This window comes from Streptopelia decaocto (assembly GCF_964273445.1).
Source record: "Streptopelia decaocto genome assembly, chromosome: 1".
NCBI lineage: Eukaryota > Metazoa > Chordata > Aves > Columbiformes > Columbidae > Streptopelia > Streptopelia decaocto.
In genome coordinates this window covers 64,502,842-64,527,361 of record NC_138663.1, presented here as the reverse complement: position 1 = coordinate 64,527,361, position 24,520 = coordinate 64,502,842, and the positions used below count along the sequence as shown (strand labels likewise).

Below are 24,520 nucleotides of genomic sequence, written 5' to 3'. Positions count from 1 at the left end.
TATGTTTATCCCTGTTGCTGCTGCATCATAAGCAGTAGTAAATTAAAGGAATGCCATAAGAACTTGCACAAAAAACTGATAACAACAACAAAATCCCAGTGGAAACTGAAATTAAGAGCTGTATTGCCATGAGAACTGACTGTTTTATTTAAGTTAAAAAACCAAAATATTTACATAATCTCAAAACTTCTGAGGCAGCTGGATCACAGCTGAAGTCTTTGCCGCATACAGGTATGTATCAAACAACCTGAGTTCAAGTTTGTTGAGCCTGAGATGTGACTGCAATATTCTAACAGCTGCTGCGTAGTCTTCCTGATCCAAAGCTAATACCTCCTTCTTTATAGGAAGATACTGTAAAAGCTTACACACTTGTCCTCAAGCATATCCAGGTTGTGCTCCCTGAAAGAATTAGCCTTGTACCTACTCTTGTGCTATTTCTTTGAGTTTATATTTCAATTTTATTTTTCAAGCAAGCAGAGGTTTACAGCAATTGATACCAAAGCATCTTTAGCGTTCTGGGGCCAAACACCCCTGGCTTCTTTAAGGTTGGTCCCTCTTGCTGCCAGCTTCCCCCTCAACACTACTGGTGATCTGTGCTGATCCACCATTCTCCAGCATGAGGCCTTCCTGGGAACAACTAACACCTAGTATGGCTCAGCTGCAGCACTGGGAAGGGAATAACAAGCAAAATGCTCCAGCTGATTAGGAAAAAAAAAAAAAACACAAAACAAAACAGAACACAAAAATACACAACAGAAAAAGCTTGTAAAATGAGAGCAGCAGGCACTACTCCTTACAGGCACTGGCAGAGCTGGCACACAGCTCACACTACTTCCATTGCTATGCTAGTCTACAGAAGCCTATCTGTGAAGCTCTGCTTTCCCTTTCACAGCTGTATCTCAGAAGTTAAAAGCAGAAAAAGTGATTTGCCTACATCGAGAAAAGTAAAAATTCTTGAGGAATGCATGTTCTCCAGAGGGAGGGCTGGAGGTCTCACCCACGCAGCTGGAGGGAGAGAAACAGAACCAGAGTTAGCAGCAGCAGAGCCATCCCGGTGCCTGCCCACCCCCCGCCCAAGGAGCACAAACAGCAGCAGCAGCCACTGCACGTCCCCAGTGCTACCAATCGTGCTGTGACTGCCACCTGCTGTGCTGCACACCTGCCATTTCCCCTCAGCACCCCCATTCCCCCCCTTTTCTGTGCAGGGGGAACAGCTCTATCCCCCCACTAATGCTACAACACTGGGGTGGCCACCCTCCCTGCACCTTGAAGCAGCACTGCATGCAGCAGCAAAGGGCCCACGTGTCTCACACTAGGGACTGGTTTCTGTGCTAAGCTGGGCTTAGTCATGCTGCCCAGTGACATGGTGCCTTGCTGCCCAGCAAGGAACAGGGCTGCTGTGCAAGGTGGCTGCCTCAGCTGGTGACACAGGGCAAGCCAGGCTCCTCTGCAGGTTGTTGCTGATGGCAAGGCTGTGGCACAGGGGTGTCCCACAGACTGGCAGCACCCCACAGCTGGGCTGCTGCTGTTGCACAGGGCAGCAGGATCACATCCCTGACCACTCTCAAATCTCATTCCTAATGAGTACTTAGCATACATATGCTTGTGTCTATGTGTGCACACAGCCTCAGAGGGTATTTCTTCCTCACCCCTCCCCTGACAGGTTAGTTCCTGCAGCCAAATGCCCCAGCCTCTCCCCTGGCCTGACTGCTGGCTGTTTAGTCTCTACACCTCTGCTCCAGCTCCAGCAGAGAACAAGAACAGAGCTGCCATTTCCTATCTGACCACTTCTCATAGCTCCTCTGCTGGCACTGTTTCTCACAGCAATTCCTTTCTTCTTCCAGTTCTGCCAAGCTCTGAGGAGCCTGGGCAGACAACAGCAGAGACCTCAGGGCCAAGACATCTGGGAAACACAGCCACAGTTCAGGTTGGGCTTTTCTTAAGGGCATGATTAACCCTAGTCTTACCAGTAGACCTCTCCAAAAAGACTGCAGGGAGCAAAGGAGCAATCAAATATTTCTCTGCCCTACAGAATAATGTACTCTGTTCACTGGCTTCTGTGAGAGTGGGGCAAGCAGAAGCTGTCACATGTCCCCCTTAAGCCTCCCTCCCTCAGCACATCAAGCTTCAGAGCTCAGCAGGGACTGGCATTCCCTTCTGGCCAAACCTCCAGAGCACTACAGAGAAACCAGCAGCCATAGGCAGCTCAGAGCTAGGCCACCCCTCCAGGAACAACTTAGGCCAGCTAAGAGCCTGGCCGTGACTCGCACCAAGCCGTTCAACAGCACTCACCATTCTGACAATGTAGTTGTGGAGATGCTGGTTGATGTAGTTCACAGTGGTCCTGAAGACACGCGGTAGAAGGGAAGGCACTGTATTCACAATTTTTTTAGTTAAGACCATTGCTAGCACCAACGTAGCCTTCTCCTGTTCCATGTCTGGGGGCATGGCACGCACAAGCCCTTCCACTGCCTCTGACATGTGCCGGGTTATCGCCTGTACAGAAGACAGAGAGAGATCTCAGTGCAACACAAAGGGGTCTCAGCACAGCCTGCCAGCGCTCTGCTGGTCACTGATGGCCTTGTTCAAACACCTCACAGAATGCTGCTCCTCTTCCTTCCCAGCACAGCAGCCTGCCTGTTACACACCCTGGATGGCAATAAAGATAACTATTCCCTGAGCTCAGCTGCTCACCCAAGACAAAAAGAGAGGGAGACAATACACATACCCCTGGAAAATTTAGATAGCACCTTACACACTCAGGGTACAGTGCCCCTCCTCCCCAAGGTTTGCACCTAACCTGCTAAGTCCTGAAATGGCACAGGAACCCTGGAGCTCCCAGGAAAGGGCAAACCACCTTAAACACCGTGAAGATCAGAGGTGCAAGCTTCAGTGGGGACTGGCAAAAAGGCAAAGTGAGTTTCAGAGAAAAACCTTCAGATAGGCAGAAGCTAGAGAACAAACAACTGCCTTGCTCCCAAGATCAGTAGAAGATCAGTTTCCCAAGAGGGACAATGTTCATACACACACTAAGGTACACTACTAATGTGAAAATCAAGGTCCCCCTGGTCAGAAGTTAAGTTTGTGTCAGCCTCATTGAAGGTTAAAAGGTTAGGCAATACATTTGAAGGCCTGAAACTTAACTGGGAGGAGAACAAGACAGCAGGAGCAGGGAATGGTCAGACTGGAATCAGTCTGTGCAGATGATACAGCTTAGTAGAAAAAAGCCACATCACACACACAAAAAAATTTAAGTAATTAAACCCAGCCTTTTCAGCAAGAAAGTGGACCCTCAATTCAAAGACAGCATTAGCTTGAGGAGCATTGGAAACTTCATCACAGGCAGAGAAAGCAAGAAAGCCAGTTATCTTGAAGATGCCCAAAAGGCTCTGTGGAAGCAAACGGTGGCTTTTGATCCAGATATGGATCCAACCCTTAAAAAGAAAACAGAGGGATGTCTAATGCAAGGGACTTTAAACTCTACTTCCTTGCAAAGCAAGGATGGGAGAGTGACTGCATCAAAGAAGTGGAGATGCCACCTAGAGGGACTTTCTCAACAGGTCAACCATCCAGGCCAAAACACACCAATACTCTCAACACCAAGAGGCTACCAGCTGAACAATTACGGTACTAGAAAAGGGTCTCACTTCTTGCTCTCTCTTCAGTGTTCAGTAATACATACAAGTCAAGCTTGTGGCACTAGCACTGCTCAATTTTTACCCTCATGATGAGCAGCAGGCATACAGAACTCAACACCAAGGTTCAAAGGTCTTAAGGACAAATACTAAGGCTTAACCAGACAGATGATTTTCAAAGGTAAGCCATTGGGCTAACAAAAAAAGGACAAAGTGCCTCTGAAAGTCAGTCCATCTCCACAGCTACCTCAATTTCACAATCTGCAGAAAGGAGACAGAGCCCAAGGAACCTAATTTGCAGAGCAGTGGCTGCCACAGAATACAACATCACCTCTCGTAACTCTTCAAAGGTCAGTGTTTGGGCTGAGTTTTAAGATTGTAATAATTAATGCATCGAACTAGCAAAGATACAGATATTGCAAGCTTGCCGCTTCTAAGCCACAGCAGGAAGGATGCCCAACATTTAAAAGGGGAACAGCTACTCAGGTTGCTCTTCACTCACCTCTCCAGGCAAATTCTCATTCAGAAACTGCTGTACTAGATCATTTACTAGTCTTGTTTTGATTTCTTTATCAAACTGGTCTCCAATCTCAGCGAGCTGAGCAGCAATGAGCCGGACAACTTCTTCATCTACCTGAGGTTCAAACACTGCCAACACACACAGAAGGATTTAATTCACAGGTTGTAGTCAGACTAGGTTCAGTGCAGGTAAGGTGACCCATTTTGCTCATCTCCATTACCAGCCTCCTTCCTACCCCACCCCTAATCATATTGCAATTCATGACAGCTTTATGCAACTCCCTTTTGTGCACTCAACTCATTTAGCAGACAGTGTGCAAACAGGTTTTTATCTGTAGTTTAAGTAAACTGCAGCTTCACCCTGTCCAAAAAGCATTACAAGCGAGGTCAGAACATCCACAACCAAAATTTGTACAGGACAGCTACAGCCACCACCCTGCCTTAACAGAAGAAGTCAGAGAGTGTGCATGATTTTTTTTGACAACTGTCAGGACCAGTCTCTTCAGCAGAATCTAAAGCACCTCATCGAATCACAGAATAGTTTGGGCTAGAAGGGACCTTCAAAGGTCATGTAGTCCAACCCCCCTGCCATGAGCAGGGACTTCTTCAGATTGCTCAGAGCCTTATCTAACCTAACCTTGAATACCCCCAGGGATGGGGCATCTACCACCCCTCTAAGCAACCTGTGCCAGTGTTTCACCACCCTTATTGTAAAAAAATTTCTTCCTTATATCTAGTCTGAATCTATTGTACTTCAGTTTAAAAACCATTACCCCTTGTCCTATCTCCTTCTGGCAAAGCTTCCTAATGTCAGTCAGGCCACAACACCTACAGAGATTTGTATGAGGGAATGTTATTTACTGTAGTGGTTCCTCCTCACCTTGTTTAGGGTTGAGGTCAGTGTGCCAGCTGACACATCCTGGGCAAGGGGCAATAGCCATCCTGCAGATGGCTGGTGAAGCAGCAATGGTACCAGAGACCATTTGAAGAACAGCTTCTATCACACTTGTAGAACAGAAAGGGATTTGCTCAGTACCAGAACAAGAGTTGTTCCAAAATCCCAGCCCAGGTACTGGTACTTCCCAAGGAACAGTGTGAGGCTTAACCGCTTAATGTCACACTTCTTGAGGACAGCAATCATTCATACCAGCTCTGTGGCCCTTATGTGATTTGCTGCAGATGAAACCCCAGGGTGAGGGGTGCTCTAGAAATCCATGGGGAGATGAAGTGCTAAGCACTAGCTGTCATACTAAGCATTAAAATCCCAACCAACACCACTACCAGCCATACTGCAAATTTTCTCAATGAAGAAAACATGGCTGCTGGTCTGTTTCAGAGGAGTAAAGATGGAAAAAGAACAATGCCACCTTCAGAGAGGCATGTAGGATGGAGAAAAGAGCACTCACCTGGCTCCCCGTTCTGCAGCAAGTGGCCGCTCCTATTGCCATCAGTCTGAAGTTCCATCTCATCATCATACCAGTACTTGCCTTGCAGGACAGGCATCCCCTGGCTTTGCAGGGAATGCAGTTGCTCTCTGAACATGCAGTCAGAGGACACCTCCAAGAAGCTGAAGAGCAGCGCACTCTCCATCTGGACAGATCCATTGACCTTAAACATAAGAAAAATCACATGAAGCCCATGCCTAGAAGTCCCACTCAGAAGGTCTACACATATGCTGCTTTCCAATCCTGAACACAATTTCATTTGGGCATCCTGAACAGCATTAGCCAGAGAATCCAAAAGAATTCAGCAAATGCATAGTAACTCCGGATGTGTACACACACAGAAGTGTCTGATGGTGAGTGACAGATGGCTCTGTTCTTACAAACCAGTGGTAGAAACATCAGCTCACCTTCTGATCACCCTGATCAGAGCTCCTCTTTTCAAACAGATGCGTACACAGCACAAACCACCCAGCTCCCCTTATGCAGACATCTGGTTTTGGAAGGTTTCTACCCCTGTATTTGGGAACTGGGCATTCTACTTCCTGTGCCTAACAAAGCCAGAAGCTCCCTCTTTAAATGTAATCAGAGCATAGCAGTAACAAGGTGGGAAACACAGATAACAGCATAAGCCTGCAAAAAACCCCAAGGTTCATGTTTCTTCACCCTCTTCAAAGGGATCTCAACTAGCTTCATAATGAAGCTGTTCAGCTCCCTCTAGAGAGCCAAGGAATAGTGGCAATGAGATGGCAGATCATTGGTGTCTGGTGTCACCTACACTGGTAGATGGACCCCCAGTGAACAGGCACATGCTGCCCCCACAGCTGCACACCCTGGCCCTTCAAGCACAGCAGCACAGAGTGTCCTAATTAGTTGGGCTGAGGAAGTCCCTGAGGCAGGCAGATCAGTGTGAGCAAGAGGTTCCACTGGAACATGAGGCCTCATAACCAACTAAGGCCTCTGTAGAAAAACAGGAGACTGACCAATAATTTTAGTTAAGCCACTAAGAGAGCAGCATGTTGTGTAAGCACAGAAATAAAAGTGAGAAAAAAAAATCCTTATTCTGGTTTGCAGACTGTTTGACTATAAGATAAGAAAATTCTTAGACTTAATTGTAACCAGGGAGAAGAATCAAGGCTGAAATAGAATGGTTTCTCTTGCCAACTGCATAGGGAAATAAATATGCAGCCAGGATCAATCTGATAACTGAAAGGAAGTTTCAGGTACCTTTTGGTGAGTGGAGCCTTGTAAGGTCACCTATATAGAATCATTTTGGTTGGAGGAGATCCTCAGGATCAAGTCCAACCATAACCTAATTCTGGCACTAAACCATGCCCCTAATAACCTCATCTATGCATCTTTTAAACACCTCCAGGGATGGTGACTCCACTTCCCTGGGCAGTCTGTTCCAATGCCTGACAACACTTTCTGTGAATAATTTTTTCCTAATATCCAATCTAAACCCCCCAGCACAACTTGAGGCCATTTCCTCTTGTCCTATCACTTGTTACTTGGGAGAAGAGACCAAGAGACATAACCATATCAGTAATATGACACAGGACCCATATTGCCTAAGCAACAGTAACAAAATTGGGACAAATGCAGAAAAAGTAATTAAGGATGGGTTTTTTACTTGAGAGAAGGACTGGGCAGAGAAAGCGAGAAACAAGTACAACAAAAAGGAGAGTTCAGAATGGAAACAAATGGAAAATAAGGTATATGATCAAAGATCAACAGAAAGCACATCTTCCAGGACCTGAGCATGGATGTTCACAGACAGCAGTAAAGCTCACCTGGGACACCAGTAGTGATCCTATCCAACAAAAACCCACTGGACTAGTCATCAGGTTTATATTCAAAAGGCATGTGAAGGGGCAGAGCAAGGAGGGTTATAACTGTACCCTAACGCTAGGTGGGGTGAGGAGGACGAGAAACATTTCAGTAGCAGTTCAATGTAATTAAATAAGATTTAAGCATGATAAATAGTAGCTTAGTAGTTGTGATTAACATTGCACAAAACAATGCAAAAAATGATCACAGTGGTGTGTCCATTAATTTGATTTATTAGTTTTAGTAGTTTGTAGCTTAATCAATAGAGATGGTAGCCTCTTAAATAGCTACATCTCCAGCTTGCGGTTTATAGAGGGAGTATCACACTGCAAACAAAGTGGTTCCATCTATTTTTTGTCTCTGTTCACAGTGGAGAGGAGCAGCATCAGGGTCCCTACAGGAACTCTGAGGAAGATAAGGACACAAGCCAGCACTTTTTGAGGCTCATCCCCTTTGTGGTATCCAGGAACAAGTGCACAAGAGAACCACTGGTCACTATGAACCACTGACTTCAGTCATGCTTGAAACTAACCTGTTCCATGATGGATTCAGAGACACAGCAGCTCTTGTCTCCCTCTGCTTCACACCAGAACTCCTTGCCCTGCAAAAGAGTGAGGGGGGGGGAAAAAAAAAAAAAAAAAAAAAAAAAGGTGAAAGGAAAAAAAACCACTTCCCATAAACCCCACAACTTGCAGCAGTGCTCATGGGTCTGGCCACATTTCATAAAAAATGATGCTTAGTGATGCTTATCCATGTTTCTGGGGAATGCTGCTCATCCATCACACACTGGCAGTCATACAAAAAGGCTGAGAAAACCACAACTCTCCCAGCAAGAAGGGCCCTATCTTTGTGAATGAGTGGCATGAAACTCCTCCCTTCCAGATGTGTAGAAGACAATGGAGTGACACAACCTACTAAAGGAGCTTTAAAGCCAAGAGGTGGTGCTGGGACAGGGAGGGACAACCCTTCATAGTGCCAGAGGTTGGAATGGAAAGCAGTGTCATCACAGAGGAGTTCCTGAGCACATACTAAGGGCAGGTCAGCTGCTCAGGTCTGTGTGCACAGCAGCATTTTCTGCAGCGAAACACCCAGCTGACATTGTGACACATCTGCAGGACTTCCAAGTGCACCTCCCTCCTGCTTCCCCTATGCAGAGATACATGTGCACACTCAGGCTTATTTCAGTACTTTTCCAACAAATATCTAGGGACAGAGAAGGCTGGAACAAGCAAAGACTTCTAGTTACACAAGCACAACTCCGCTAGACCTCCAGGGAGGCCTGAATGGAAGATGGGAGAGAACAGGACCCAGGTCATGAGCTCCTCCGCCCACATGGTGCATGCTCAGGGCTGACCACCCTCAGCCTGTCCTGCAGCTGGGCAGTGCCCAAGGGCTTTACCCAGAGGTACACAAGGAGGCCAGAGAGTGTGGTGCAGAGGGTGGCCTCCCTCACCCACAAAGAAAGGGGAGCTGGCAGGAACACAGCACTCCTTCCTCATCCAGCCAGATGGGTGGGTCAGACCAGCAGCCCAAATAGTCACATCTGGAAGTCACAGTGCAAGAGAGGTGTGAGAGCAGCACAGCAGGTACCAATAACACACAGCTACCAGCAAATGCCAAGGCAGGGAAGACAGGAATCCTCTCTGTGAACCCAGCATCTGCTGCTTTAGATGGAACAGTCCCACAACTGCACACAGAAGTCTCTGGTGCAAGCTGGCTTCAACTACTGATGAGCAGGGCCTGGCAGAAAGTGGGCACTACCTTCCCACCAGGGCAATAACCGGGCTGCTGCACAGGTACCTCCTGATCAACAACGGGGTGAAAGCACCAAGGACCCCGAACAGACAGCCTGCTAACCTGGGCTAGTGATAAACAATCCTATTTCATAGTGACAACTCCTCACAGCTGTGTTTTAAATAACTAAACGTGCTGGTGGAAAAGAAGAAGTGGAAGTGAAAGCAAAAATGAATTCAAACTCTGAAGGAAACCACAGTATTAATTTCAAGAGACCGTGAATTTCCAAACTTTAAGGCTCTTAGTCCACATGACCAAAATACAATCTCAAATATGTCTAAAACACACAACAACCCACAGCCGCCTTAACCATGAGCTCTTTTTTCGTTTAGTTGTTATATCAGACTAATACTTTCCTAGAACACAGGCTTAGCCTTTGCTTGGCGTTTTTCTCTGTTCCATCCAAATCCCTATTGCCGCTACTCACCTCTGCCCTAAAGGGTGTGCTGGCTGAGGAGAATGTAGTCCTCACTGTTCTCTTCTTTGGAAGCTGACAGGGCTCCGACACAGGTCTGGGTGACCCTTTCTCCTGGGCTTGACTTTGCTGACGGAGAGAGAGATGCTAATTCAGGCTGGAAAATTTGCGATTGAGTCCATGAGATTAAGAGGAAGGTGAGGATTTAGTGTTAAGTCTGTGGCAGGACCTTGCCTTTGGGCAAACTCTTCACGAACTGTCCACACCAGCAGCATTTCTGTAGGCTAGGCAAAGCCTCGACTTGTACATATTTTGTTTTTATATATAACATTTATTTTCAACTCAAAGTAATTCACCTCACAACCAAGGTGTTCATGTTACAGCTAGTAAATAAACAGTGGCTGTCCTCTGATGCTAACTCCTGCTGAGTTAAACACCACTTGCTGAACCATCATGGCTTAGACCACAATAAGCCTGAAGCAGTATTGAGCTTCTGCTACCCATGTCCCATTTGCCTTGAAACTCGCATTCATCACAGCGACCTTCTTGGGCTCTACTAGTATTGTCATCCCCACACAGCTCCAGCCTATGTCAAAAGCCTCATGTGGGACCCCAGCAGTACTCTACAGCTGTTCAGATTAACCCATGCTGGCTAATTTGGGCTGGTAATAACCAGCTGACTTCATAACGTAAGTACAGGATGAACAAATCTCCCCATCTTTCAAGGTACAAGAAGTTGCACCATCCTCTGTTCACATCACACTACATATATGGAGGGGCAGATGTTCTCCTGCAGCTCTGGCCAAAACGTGACACAACACAAGCCAGAACAGCTGCAAGTTGCACACAGGTGGCTAGATGTGCTGGTGAAACTAGCTGGGTAGCACCAAAGAGATTTCTCACTCACAAGAAACTTTACAGCAAAACCTGTTCCACTCAAACCCAGCCAAACTGCATTAGGATGACCTACTTTTTCTCATTGGTAAGAATTCCAGTGTATTGCTGGAGGGAAAGTTGAGCACAGTCAGGTGGCAATAAACAGACTAAATAAAACATCAGCCTGCAGATCAACCAAAGTGTTCTTACAGCAAGAGGATGGAATAGAAATAGCAGCCAAGGCATTTCCTTGGGGGTTTGTCACATGCCACATCTTTCCAAGGAAAGCTCAGAATGTGGCTTTAAAACCCAGATTCCCTACATTTTTTTGTCACATTGTTTCACACTGCCAGGAAACTCATTTTGTTTCGGTCCAAACATTCATGGAAGAGGCAACCAAAAAGAAATGGGCTATTGTCTTTTTCCACTCCCCGCTTTCAAAGAAGAGGCACAGACCAGTCTAGGAAAGAAAAGCAGCACACTGCTCCATTCCCAAAACAGAATATGCAAGTAAAAGAGATCCATCTCTATTCTGGGCATGCCCATACAGCTAGACCCAGAAAGGCAGTGCATAGCAGCTTGACACAAGGCTCTACAAGTGCATCATCCACACCCGTTTACTATGTTGACTAGAAGCTGTAAGAGGAACTTGAGCCTGTGTGCATGTTCCTCACATTAATTCCTGGAAATATGCAGGAAAGGTGCCTGCCTATAGGTCTATAGACCCACAAGCTGCATTTTGAAAGCACTTCAGCTTTTCAGAAAGAGGCAGAAGCTTACACACTGGTTATGGCACTATGGTCCTCTCCGGGCACTGGGTGCCCTGCACAGGTAAAACACCTGGAACAAGCACCTCAATGGAGACAGAAAGGGGCTGAGCAGCCTCTGCCCTGCCAAGGTACCTGCTGCACCCACAGATGTTAATGTGTGGGCAAGGGGAAGAGACCTACAATATATGGGGTTCTCACCTTCCCCTTGGGATCAGCTCAGCTCCATGTCAAGGTAGACACTGCTCAGGGCAAGTCTACAGATAGAGACATTAAAAAAAAAAAAATCACTCATACCAGTTGCAAATCGCAAATTTGTCCACTCCTGTATATGAGCTGAGATAAGAGACATAAACACACATACAAAAAAAAAAACACAACAAACCACCATACTCCAAAGTACTTATATGGTATTAAAAAAAAAAATAATCAAGATAAGGAAGCTTGAAGATGATAATTTCATGAACTCTTTCCTGAATCAAAGAATCTTTGCCCAGGCAAAGTCCCTGAGGGGTTCCAGCCCCCAGCTAATCAAGTTCAACTTGGGTGGCCAAAAGCACACCTGAGAACAGGAAAAAGGATTTATCTCACACCACAAAATGGCTCCCTGCTACCACCATACAGAGCCAGTTTTCTGTCTTTTTTAGTTAACTAGTAATTCCAGAAACCTCAAGTTTTAGATGATTACTTTGAATCATTGCAAGGGATTTGGATAATCACAATGTTCCTCCTGTGAAGTCAAATTCATCAATGGAATCTCAAAAAAAACCCAAACACACACTCAAAAAACAAAAGCACAAAACCCCAAACAGTCAAATGTAATTATGCTGATGCATCTGAATTTTTTAATGATTAAGACTTCAGAATCCTGGAGTTTTAGGTTCTGATTAAGACATTTTCTGGTAGATAAATAAAGCTACCTTATATTTGGTGAAAAGAATATTTAGCTGGAAAAATTAGAAAATATAGAGATAAAGGCTACAAACACCACCTGGATTCAGATTAAAACTAAGTCATTTGCTAAGGCTGCTTTAGGGCTGCTGAAAGTCTTCATTTATGAATTTTACAGAATGATTTTTTAAAAATTTAAATTCTAATACTTTTTAACACTTTCTATTCACTCACTAGACAAGCAAGCTTCATTTGTTAACAACAGCCTTTGAGAAACTGCTAGATCAGACACCTTGAAGTGCTCAAGGGATAAGACTAGAACCAGGTTTTTGTATCAGTTCTTTCCACCTTCCTCAGAAAAAAAATGTAGTAGGTATTTTAAACACAAGTTTAGGATCTTTAAATCAGCTCCAAAGAGTCAATGTGGGGCATGTCCATTCCAACTCAGTCCTGCATCCCAATACAATGTTAAGTAAATATAATTACAGTCAGAGGAGCACATTCACCAGCCGCTTATCAGCACAGAACGATAGACAGACCTCATTCCACTCCCACGCATGCCAGCTTTTACAATACAGAATTCTGTGGACACTTTCCCCAAAGAAAGTCTCCAAAGCTTCCCTGGAGGAAATCGCAAGTCTTTAGACAGGGCTTTGTACATCCTGAGGGATGGTACATACTGCTCTCCTCCTGCAACACAGGTCCTTCAGGCCTGCTGTCCCATCTTCTGTTTCTCCCTCTCATTCCCAAGTTGTATTAGTCTTTAAATCTTACAAGGTACTCAGCAGAGCAGCTGTTCCCAGCTGTGGCCCACCAATGAGGGGTGGCAACACTATAGCAAGCAGTAGGCAAGGCTAGAATCTCCTCTCTGACTCCAGGTTTTAAGGAGTGAGAGCAGCACAAGTTTGTAGGGTGGAAAAGAGGGAGAGAACCCACAAGGCAATTTACATACCATGGCTCTTCTTCCACCTGCACCTCCTTCTGTACCACTGAACTACCTCTTGCAGTTCTGGGAGGGTTAAGCCAAGGGAAAATTGTCATCCACTGTACAGTACCCTCTTCCCACAGCCCTTGCCTGGTGGTGCCATGCCATCTCAGGAAAAGAATCAGCACTGGCCACAGTTGTGCCAGAGAGAGACCAGTATAGGTCCTCCCTGCCATACTATTGCCACATAGTACATATTTGAAGCGCAAACACCACAAGCACACATTTTATCTCCCCAGGTGGGGAGCTACACATAGAAACAGTACAGCTGCACAGCAGGCAAGGTTTCACCTACTCTAAAACCAGTGTGCGGTTCTGCTGTACCTCCAGGCACTCCAAGAATGTCACCAGCAGCACCCCACATGGAAGCAAGAGCCAGCTGGTTGCATATTGTTATCTGTTAGAGCAAGGGCATTACAACTCATTTTCACCAGGGGCCACATCTGGAGTGTAGTAGCCCCCAGTAGTACTCAGTTGGAGTAGTCACATTTATACAGTCCTAAAATTACATTCGGTCCTTTGAAGGCAACCGCAAGGTTGATGTGGCCTCCGGTGAAAATGAGTTTAACACCCCTGTGTTAGAGTGAACTCTTGATAGCTTTTAAGGCTGCCATAAACAGGACTAAGTCCCAGAATCCCTACAGCAGCAGTGCTAAAACACCCTGTGAATCTGTTTTTGTCCCTTCTTCACACTTCCATTACGTCTTCAAGGCAGCTCAGAAAATAACCCACCACATGAACACTTGTGCTTACCATTGCTTTCCCTCAGATCCTTCACCCCTCCCCATTGCCCACCCTGCAAGTTGCTCTTCTCAGCTGTATCAGACAGTGTCTGGTTATGAAAACATGCTCCTTCCAGCAGCAAAGCCACAGGCCTGTAGAACTAACTCTAACAACTTGTCTGGATTCTGAGACACGTCCCCTACAAACACCTGGACAGACACTATCAATCAATAGACCTGTTGTGTGTGTTGTCAAGATACTTATCTTTGCATTAGGAGTGAATTACAGTCTTCAAAGCAGAAACTGCAACAAAGCATCAGTCACTGACAAGGAAAAAAGCTTCCAACCTGTGTGCTGCTTTCTCTGCCTAGCAGCTAAAAGACAGGAACTATTTTTAGCAGTTGGGATGACATCATCTTTGAAAGAAATTAAACACTGCCTACTTGTCTTGGACCTGGCAGCTCCTACCTGTCTTGCAAGTAAATGTTTCATTGTTGAGCTGCAGACCTCTTTAAAGAATAACACATCATTTTACAGGTATGGAAACCAAGGCACTTAATGATGTAACCTGACATTTTAAATCTACTCATCAAGTCATAACTACTCAATCTCACTATCTTCCCGCAAACTTGCCACAGGCACAACTGCTTTATATAGTCAGCCATTACTGCAAAGTGAGGAAGAGAAACAGTGCTGCAGACTTAATAAGTTACTTATTTGAGGATATTCTAAGCTGTGCCAGACTGCTGCCCATGGCACCTCAAGTCATGACAGCATAAGCAAATCCCATATAGTACAGCCCCAAGTCCCTAAAGGAATCCCCATCACCCTGCCACACAATTTCTAGCTCATAAACCCAACAGGAACTAAAAAGCCCAGCTAGCAGCAGATCCCAGAGCTTTTCTTCATATTTAACTACAGAAGAAGCCTGACTACTCCCACAGCAGCTGCACATGCACTTCAGTCTTTGCAAGGAGAGAACAGACAGTAAAAGGGAAGATAACTTGTTGATCTGCAACACAGTGCTGAGATGAATAAATAGGAAGTTATCATAACCACACAAAACTGTCCACGTCACTCTTCAGCCTGCAAAGGGTATGCCAGCCTGTAACCATGCTCAGAAGGCACCAAGACTTACTTTCATCTAAGACCCACTGTCGTCCTAAAGTAGAATTTGATTCCAGGCTTCAGAAAGAAAAGTAGAGTGATTGGGGGAACAGAAACATTGCAATGCATTACCCAGCTGAGTAACAGGCTGAACAAGTCCTTTTGCGCACCTACAGATTCAGGTACATGCACTACCTTGAAAACAAAGCAATAGCTTGGTACCATCTGGGTAATATCGAAGCTATTGTCTTGGAGTTTCTTAGGACTTTCCCCCACCATAGGGAACACAGCTTCCAAACTACTGGCATTTTCCATGCATTTGCCTCCAAGGGAGGATACAACATCAACAGCTTCATTTCGCAAGTGACAAAACTGACAAGGCATGGGCAGAATACCTTGAGATGCCAGCAAGTCTGTGGCCCAGCACCAGACAGACCCCATCCCCCAGTCACTTCTGATTTATTTGCTGTGCTTTTAGGAAAGACATGCTGTTTGTCAGGAACCACTAAACTGCTTAAATCCACTTCTCCCTACCACTCTCAAGCATGACTGCCAATTGCTTGAGGCTTTTGTCAGCTTTTGTTTCTCCTCTTTTCAGCTTCAGACTGCATCCTCCTCTAAGATGTGAATAATGCCACTACCAATCACTCCAGCAATGACAGAATAGCAGTATGCTCATAACACATTTGATGCAAAAATACGTTGAAACATGCTGAATTCTTCCTACTCCTAACAGTTTCAGTGTAGTATTTGTCTTCCAGCATTCAGTGGCATTGAAACTTTAAGTGGAACACAAAGACCCAACACCAATGGATGCTTGTTCAACTACCTCCTTAGCTGGGGCATTTTTCCTTTGCTTCTTTATGCTGCCTTAGTACAGCATGAACATCTCTCAGCCTGGACACTAGGTACTCTAAGCTGTGTATTCTGACTTAGAAATATGGTGCACAGTTTGTTTGATGGGGGCTTTATTTTCCTTTCTGAAATAAAAACTTGACTAGAGACAATTCCAAAAAGAAGGTTTCAATTGGCCTTTTTGTTAGAGATTTCAGCTCCCCAAGGTCTGTTGCTGTTTCACATTATTCTTCATGACGACATGAATTGCAGCAATCTTCTGGTCATCAGGGCAGTACTTTGACTTCTAAGAAAAAAAAAAAATCCAACTTCCTCATGAACCTTCATTTTAACTTGGCTCAAAATGCCCTCTTGCCCAGTCCCTGTGCAGCACATCAAAGAGTAAGAAGGCACACTGCCATATTACTAATTCTCTTTAAAAAAAGGTAGGCAGGAACTTTTGATTACTGTGGTTTCTTTATCAGATCAGTGATGGAGGCAGCACAACAACACCGTTCAGTGTTCTTTGGAAGTCAGCCTACAGATAGGGCTGGGCTGAAAATGAGTCAGCAGAAAGCCTGCAGCTGCAACTGCCCCAAAGCTTGGAGCTGGGATTTGGATTCAGCTGGCTAGAGCTGGGCTCAAATGCAATTTGCACATCTCCATATTTTACATATGGCCACACCTAAGAGGAAGGAGCAAGATTCAGATCCTGACTGCCACAGTGTAGGTACTATTTTGGATCTGGGACTGAGCTTAGTTTTTTCCCCTCTGGTGTTGAACAACTACAGTCAGGTAAGCCTGCCCTGCATTTCACCTCCTCATAAATGTTAAGAAAACACTTCTACCTTTCCTAAGGACCTGGCAGGAAGAAGTAGAGTAAGCCCCAATGAAAAGGCACTATCGCCCTCATTAAGACACTGGTCTTTACCAGGTTAGCTTCATGTGCACAGGTCCTACTATATCAGCCCAGCAGCTGCAACACAACCCTGCAATAATGTCACTGGGTATATTCAAATTGTTCTTACTGTTTCCCTCTGGAAACTGGAAAACAAAAGACTAAGGAACTACAGTTCCAGTCTTTTGATTTGACAAAGGAAGAACAGACAGACCAAGAGCAGTAAGCTCCTCAGTAATGTCAATACGTAGTAGGCACTGGAACAAACTCCAGCTGTCACTGCTGATGTGCAAGTGACAGTGTCAAGCCAGAAATGTGAGATTTGCTTCCAGATTTAGAAGATGCCTGTGCTGGGGCACCAGCACTGCACACTTGCGTTCTGGCATGCTTTTACAGTTGAGGAGGACAGTCTTATCACTTGGCAACAGTGCCTCTGACAGATGCAGGTGCCACTTGGACAAGCTCTGCCAACAACTGCCAACCAAAAGACCTCAGAAATCAGGACAGGATACAATAACTGTTGTGCCACCTAGATGACAAGAACATCTCATCCATCAGTCAAAATCAGGAATGCCACTTCATATTGCAACTTAGATGCATTTCACAGTTGATACCAAAAGTACAGAGGAATGTGAACCTGTCTTTCCTTTGCCTGACTGGCAAGTTAGGCAAGCAAAGTAGGAAACTGTTTTTAAAAAAAGGTTTGTATGGACACAGGTGGCCACTAGCAGTAGCACTCTTTGCCTTTGGTTACCTTCAGGCCATGTGACTAGACAAGAAATCCTCTTCCAGACTTGTAAGTACCAGGAATATCTGCACTGCTTTCTGAAAAAAAAAAAAAAAGCAGAAGCTATAAAGATGCTCACAATGTGAAAGTTCAAATACAGGATCAGCATGGCTCATTTGAGAATACGTGGCCAAGGAACCATCATAGGAGAAACTGATCAAGGCTCCCTGCTTAGTTATAACAAGTATGGTGACACAACAGCCAGGATGACACTCACGAAGCTGCCAAGCAACAGCTCAGCGCACAGGACAATTAACTTCCAAGAGGATTTTTACAGCTGGTACTCCAAAGGAATTTCAGTGGAGCCTGTTCACCTTATCACACTCAGAACATTCACTATAAAGGAAAGAAGCGTTTATGGAAGAAGAGGTACAAAGACTAATCTTCACAGCTGCCTGCTTACCTGCCCTGAAAGCATATGCAACCCTGTCTCAATATTCAACAGCTTTTCAAGGACATGAAAATTAATTTTAAATGGGCTTCCTTACTCCTAAACGTCAAGTGTATCCTAGCTATAAACATCTCTTATGTTCCTTACTTTTATGAAACATTCCTGTACCAGTACAGACAACCAGAGAGACAATCCTCAGAAAGAAAGCCTAGCACTGGTCCTTTGATTACACTGAAGGCACTGGCCCTTAGGAGAACTCTCTCCCATAGTGTTGCAATTACAACCTCCTACTCCTGCCACAATAATTAAACTGATGAAGCCAGTGAAAAAAAACCAAACCAAAAAAAAATCATTTTTAAGGATCCTAAGACAGGAGCCCAGACATCCTCAAGAACCTCAAAGAGGAAGCTGTGCATCAAACCAGACAGCCATACAGCATTCATAGCCCTGATCAAAGCCTTTTGACAGCAGCACCTCAAACACTGTCAGCATTAAAAATAAAAAGCATCATCTCTTTTAAGCACCTTTAATATAACAATACACAGCTAAGAAAATATTCTCTTTCAAGGTAACACAGCAGGCGCCATCTGGAAACCATGACAGCAGAATTGCAGAACACCTGCCTCCAGGAGCACACATTTCCTACTGCCCAGGTAAACCCATGCAGTTACACGAGAGAGATGCCTCAGCACACTGACTCCACCTGCCACACAATACTGCTCCAGGCTCTCTAGCTGTAGGCCCAAAAGGACAGTGAAAAAGTGTTGATTTTACCATGAGAAAACACATGACTGTGCATGAAATAATGCAAACTAGTTCACTTTCAGTTTTAACCTAGGAGGAAATACAAATTAATGTTGACTCTGAGGAAGTGAATATAAAACCAAAATACAGCAAGCAGCTGATCTAAGTGGATTTGTTTCGTATGGCTGTTAATGTAAGGGTGTAACAACAATTACACCCAACTACCAGGAGTTACACTGACCAAGGAACATATTTTCCCCTTTAAAGCAGATGAAAGAAATAGCCCAATACATTAGAGAGACCTGGCCACTGCCCATTCAGCATAAACCACAGCAATAGCACACTAGAAACTGTCCAAAGGTCACAGCATTTTATCCGGAAATACAGCAGGGTCACAGATACTTAAAAATTCATCACTCATGTGCAGTGACTGAGCACACAGTCTGATTCCCTTGCTCATACCTTCAGTGAAGCTGAATAAAAACTCAGATTTTTAAAGAAAAGTGGTGAGCAAAATACTAGGGTGGGAGGAGTTTAAAACCACAATGACACTGTCCTCTCTGGTGACAAAGAGTAGTATTCCAAGGATGTATTAAGGTGTACATCCCTTTCTCTGCATTCACCAGCAAAAACAGTCCAACCAAAGCCCACCATGGCCAGGAAGCACTGTCACCTCCAAGCAGTGCCATATCACTGCAAAGAGAAAGGAAAGCCAGCAGACAGGATCCAGAACAGAAGTTTCTAAGTGCCCAAGGCAATGCTAACAATGCTCTAAGACATGGTGCTACTGAAAGGGATAGGCCTGAAGGATTCTTAGAGCAGACATTGCAATGAAGGGTGCACAAGAGACATCAACACACTACTATGCTTTACACTTGAGCAATTGCTTCAAAAATCACACAAAAGCAACACATGCCATCTCATCCAGGTATAAGGAGATGCCTAATGCACACCACTGGTAACTACAGAGGTTCCACTACAGAAGGTTCACTTCCAATATAGTTGAGGTAACAGCAAGATGTCAGGACATCATTCACTACAGACATCTGGTACGAATCAAGACAATCACAGAAACTTAACAGATTGCTTTCAACTGCAAAGAACAATATTGGACACACTGACTTCCAACATTTCTTTTTGCATTTTAACCCTCCTTTCCCTATCCTTCTCTGGTTTGTGTCAGACAAAAAAAAAATAAATCAGATGTTTAAAATCTCTGGGGAAGGGACCTACCATACACATTCTGTAATCACTACTGATGAGTTTTAATTAGAACTGAACCCAGCTCACTGCAACCCTCTCCAACTCCAAGATAAGCCACCCAAAACTAACAGGGGACCAGACTTAAAGTAGGAGTTTTGCACCTTTGGGCAAGCTGTGAGTTCAACTCCCTAATTAGAAATACTTGCATGTACTTGGCTTTGCACAGCACACAAGATATGAAGGTAATTCCAGCCTCAAAACTTTGCAGTCTGACAGACAAAAAGCTACAACATGCTAAGAGAAAAATCAGAGGAAGGTACTTTGCAAAGAAATATCAGGTTTGCTGGTAAATTCTGCTCTTTCATTAGCTGAGAAACTGCTAACTGGTGGAAATGAAACCTGCTAATCTGCACTTAATTTGCTTCAGCAGAGAAAACCATCTACCAGGCTGATTCCCCTACTGCTCGTTAGTTCATACACAGCAGCGGCTTTATCAAGGAGCCAACAGCTCCCAGCTGTTCCTCCACAGTTATGCCAGCAGGCTTTGCACAGAGCACATAAACCTGTTAACAGTTACTATATACCTGCTCTTCATTCAATGGGCCATAAGGAAAGAAATAACTTCAAGCACTAGGCCACTCCAAGGAGATCTCCAAAGGTGGCAGTCACTAGATTTATCTATTACAGAAAAAATGTTTTCATTTTATTATAGAAAAAAACGTTTGATCTGTCAGCGCCTCAGACTCCTGCTGTGTGTGGATGGCTCCTATCATTCCTGCTACACAGGAAAAAACACAATACACGGAAACAACATGGCACAAAAATGACCCAGGGTGAGTGCTCAGTGAATACACGCCCCCCTCGCAGCCTTCCTTAATTATATATCACAGCTCTTACTGTTTTGGGAGCTAAAAGAAATCAAAAGCCACACCGACCACATTTACAGTGCCCCCATATTATCCAAAGGTATAGTGTGGGCATGGTGGGTGCACATACACCTATTTCCCAAGAGCAGAGACTCCAGGCTGGCACAGGCAGCACTGGCGGAGCACAGCACAGAGTTCTGCTGAGGGTGCCAAGTGAGAACCGTGCTGAACTCACTGTCCCAGCTGAATGAGTGCCAGCTGGCCTACTCTGGCTGTAAGAAAGAGGGAGGGCAGGAACCCAACAAAACCATTTGATCAAAAAAGTCAGTCTTATTTTTTCTTCCTAAATTCAGCAGATGTCACCAAAGGCAAAGAAGGAGCAGCCAAATAAGGGGGAATTCCACACCAACCTTTCTTAGTACAGGGCAGCCTAACCAGAAGACTTACAATCAGATGTTACTCTCAGCACCCACACAAGTTTTTTGTCTCAGCTGATCCCTAATCCCTTCCAAATTGTTACTTGTAACAACAGACAAGAGACCTAGAAGAGAGGGCAGGAAAATGGGAAAGGGATAGGTTGCAGAAACTCAAAGTGCTAGAATGCTTCTTTTCATACAATGCATTTCCCCCACTGCTTTTGTATAACACCATTGGCACAGAGGAGATCACAAAGACTAGGTGCTGCAAAGCTAAAAAAGACTCTGAACAGTGTCAAGCTTGTTAGGTAAAGAAGTTGCCAAGAGAGAAAAAACACACAAAAATACCCCCTTTTTAATTAATACCTTTTGAGATGTTATACTTCCACAGGCAGGTGCAAAAAAGAGTTTCAGTCTGACTAGTGACAAAACATGAGAGCAGAACACCAGTCTTCCCCACAATTGGACTTTTGCAAAAAGTCCTTTATCAAAAAAAAAAAAACAAACCAAACACCTTAATTATAATTTCCTGTTGGGGAACCACCTTGCTCATTCCTCCACCAAACTTTTTAACCATTCTGAAAAGATAACGAACCAAGTATATCCTACAAAAAGATTTTGGCACAGATACCCCCAGAAAGCCTCAAGAGTCTCCAGCTTCTCCTGAAGTAAACATGGACTTTCTGGATTAAGATTTTTAATGATTTAAGGCCCTGTACCTTAGGGTTTTTTATTAAAGCTATAAAATGTTGTGATAAAAAAAAAAGACAAGAACCTCCTCAAACCCACCAGTTTCAAAACCGCTGTTACTCCAAGGTACAGAGGCCATCACCCAACCACATGCATGGGAGAAACACCTTTCTAGGGAATGGGACCTGCTCACTCGGTTCCTTTCCACTTCGCACACTACTCAGCACCCTGCTTCAGCCTCCAGTCACCCCAAACTAAACAGTGTGTGTTGGGTCACAGGAATGCAAGCGTTGCTTGCAGGGAACAAACAGGCAGCCACAGGCACCTAGAACTCCGTGGAAGGCACAGAAACTGGAGAAAAGCACACTGAATCGGCACATCTGTATCAGTCACCAGGCTCTCTGAGAAGTCGTATCACTATTATTAGAAATCCCTTCTTGCCTCACTGTCTTGCTGTAGCCGCCGCTCCCACATCCTTCTGTTAAGGGAAAGCTGAGGCAACCACGGATCCCCCTGGAGCTGCTGCAACAGGATTAACTCTTTACTCACCCCTGCACAGCAAATGCCCCTCCAGCCTGAAAACTTCCGCCACAGACTGAGGACAAGATATTGGACTTTACCAAGGACAAAGCCAAGAGAGAGGCTTTTTACGGTTTATGAGTGAAAATGAGGACGGTCTGCAACAGAAACAGAGGAAAGGGGGCAGAGCGTGCCTTGATTTGGGCGGGGGGAAGCAGAAAAGCGGCCAGCAGGAAGCTCGGCCACAGCACGGGCGGGAGAGTGGAACGGAGACCCGAGGGAGCGCGCACCGAGACAGGGCCGGCCAAACACCGAGAGCGCAGGGAGCTAAAGAGAAGAAGAAAAAAAAAATAACCGAACCGCTTAAGAGCAAGGTCGGACTCGGCAGGCGAAAGGGAAACGGAGAAACTGCAGAGAGTCCGCAGCATCAGTAGGAGAAAGCTGAAGCCCCACGCAGGTCTCCACGGGGTCACGGAGCGGTCACTTTCAAGAGCCGCGAGAAACAAGGCGGCAAGTCAGGTGCTGAGGCTCCCCGAGGCGGTGGCGCCGCCGGGGCCACTGGAGCCCTCTGCCGCCCGGGGGCCACTGGAGCCCTCTGCCGCCCGGGGGCCACTGGAGCCCTCTGCCGCCCGGGGGCCACTGGAGCCCTCTGCCGCCCGGGGGCCACTGGAGCCCTCTGCCGCCCGGGGGCCACTGGAGCCCTCTGCCGCCCGGGGGCCACTGGAGCCCTCTGCCGCCCGGGGGCCACTGGAGCCCTCTGCCGCCCGGGGGCCACTGGAGCCCTCTGCCGCCCGGGGGCCACTGGAGCCCTCTGCCGCCCGGGGGCCACTGGAGCCCTCTGCCGCCCGGGGGCCACTGGAGCCCTCTGCCGCCCGGGGGCCACTGGAGCCCTCTGCCGCCCGGGGGCCACTGGAGCCCTCTGCCGCCCGGGGGCCACTGGAGCCCTCTGCCGCCCGGGGGCCACTGGAGCCCTCTGCCGCCCGGGGGCCACTGGAGCCCTCTGCCGCCCGGGGGCCACTGGAGCCCTCTGCCGCCCGGGGGCCACTGGAGCCCTCTGCCGCCCGGGGGCCACTGGAGCCCTCTGCCGCCCGGGGGCCACTGGAGCCCTCTGCCGCCCGGGGGCCACTGGAGCCCTCTGCCGCCCGGGGGCCACTGGAGCCCTCTGCCGCCCGGGGGCCACTGGAGCCCTCTGCCGCCCGGGGGCCACTGGAGCCCTCTGCCGCCCGGGGGCCACTGGAGCCCTCTGCCGCCCGGGGGCCACTGGAGCCCTCTGCCGCCCGGGGGCCACTGGAGCCCTCTGCCGCCCGGGGGCCACTGGAGCCCTCTGCCGCCCGGGGGCCACTGGAGCCCTCTGCCGCCCGGGGGCCACTGGAGCCCTCTGCCGCCCGGGGGCCACTGGAGCCCTCTGCCGCCCGGGGGCCACTGGAGCCCTCTGCCGCCCGGGGGCCACTGGAGCCCTCTGCCGCCCGGGGGCCACTGGAGCCCTCTGCCGCCCGGGGGCCACTGGAGCCCTCTGCCGCCCGGGGGCCACTGGAGCCCTCTGCCGCCCGGGGGCAGTGGGCCCGCCCCACCGCGACAGGCCCGACACCTGCCCAGCTCCCCGCTACCGCCAGCACCGCTCCCCAGGGCGGGGGACGCATGGCATCCAGGTCTCGGGGGGATCGGAGCGGGTCCGGACCACCGGGGGGCACCGCGACACTCACCCCGCCGGCTTCCCGCCCCGTCCTCTCCCAAGCTCGGGGGCGGGCAGCGGCGAGATCCCTCCCTTTATCCCGCGAAGGTGAAAAGAAGCGGCGGGAGCAGCCGCGAACGGCAGCGCTAGCCCCACGGAGCCTACCCCGGAGCGCCGCGATCCCGCTGAGCCGCTCCCGGCACCAGGCCAGCGATACTCACCCAGAGGAGCGCGGATCCCAGCAGCGCGGTGCGGCGAGAGCGGCGCCTCCGCGCTTCCTGCTTGCCTGCTATTTGAGCGCCAAGCCCCGCCCCGGGTGAGGGCGGGAAAGCACGGCACGCGCCGCCAGGGGCTGGCACGGGGTAGCGGCCAACGGCCGCGCGGGCTAACGGGCGGGTAACGGCGTGCTGAGGCGGGTCAGGGAGAGCGGAGGGGCGCTGCCCCCTCACCCTCCAGCCCCGTACGGCGTAGGGCCGGGAGGAGGAGTCGGAGACCAGGCGGTGGGGAGGCGGCTGG

At 47.3% G+C, this 24,520-nt stretch overlaps 1 protein-coding gene across 3 annotated transcripts; it reads right to left on the bottom strand.

Moving 5' to 3' along the window:
- Nucleotides 1–123: 123 nt before the first annotated feature.
- Nucleotides 124–24,504, bottom strand: BID (BH3 interacting domain death agonist). 3 transcript variants are annotated; one of them, XM_082044222.1, is made up of 9 exons: nucleotides 24,226–24,242; nucleotides 17,471–17,541; nucleotides 11,480–11,535; nucleotides 9,648–9,764; nucleotides 7,959–8,027; nucleotides 5,561–5,762; nucleotides 4,138–4,283; nucleotides 2,293–2,496; nucleotides 124–1,005 (listed from the first exon to the last, which is right to left on the bottom strand). In XM_082044222.1, exons 5-9 carry the CDS (start codon nucleotides 7,965–7,967, stop codon nucleotides 994–996), a joined length of 573 nt encoding a protein of 190 aa, XP_081900348.1. In that variant the 5' UTR covers nucleotides 7,968–8,027; nucleotides 9,648–9,764; nucleotides 11,480–11,535; nucleotides 17,471–17,541; nucleotides 24,226–24,242; the 3' UTR covers nucleotides 124–993. The 3 variants fall into 3 exon arrangements, with proteins under 3 accessions (XP_081900348.1, XP_081900346.1, XP_081900347.1); XM_082044220.1 differs by lacking the exon at nucleotides 11,480–11,535 and having other exon boundaries at nucleotides 24,226–24,299; XM_082044221.1 differs by lacking the exons at nucleotides 11,480–11,535; nucleotides 17,471–17,541 and having other exon boundaries at nucleotides 24,226–24,504.
- Nucleotides 24,505–24,520: the final 16 nt, after the last annotated feature.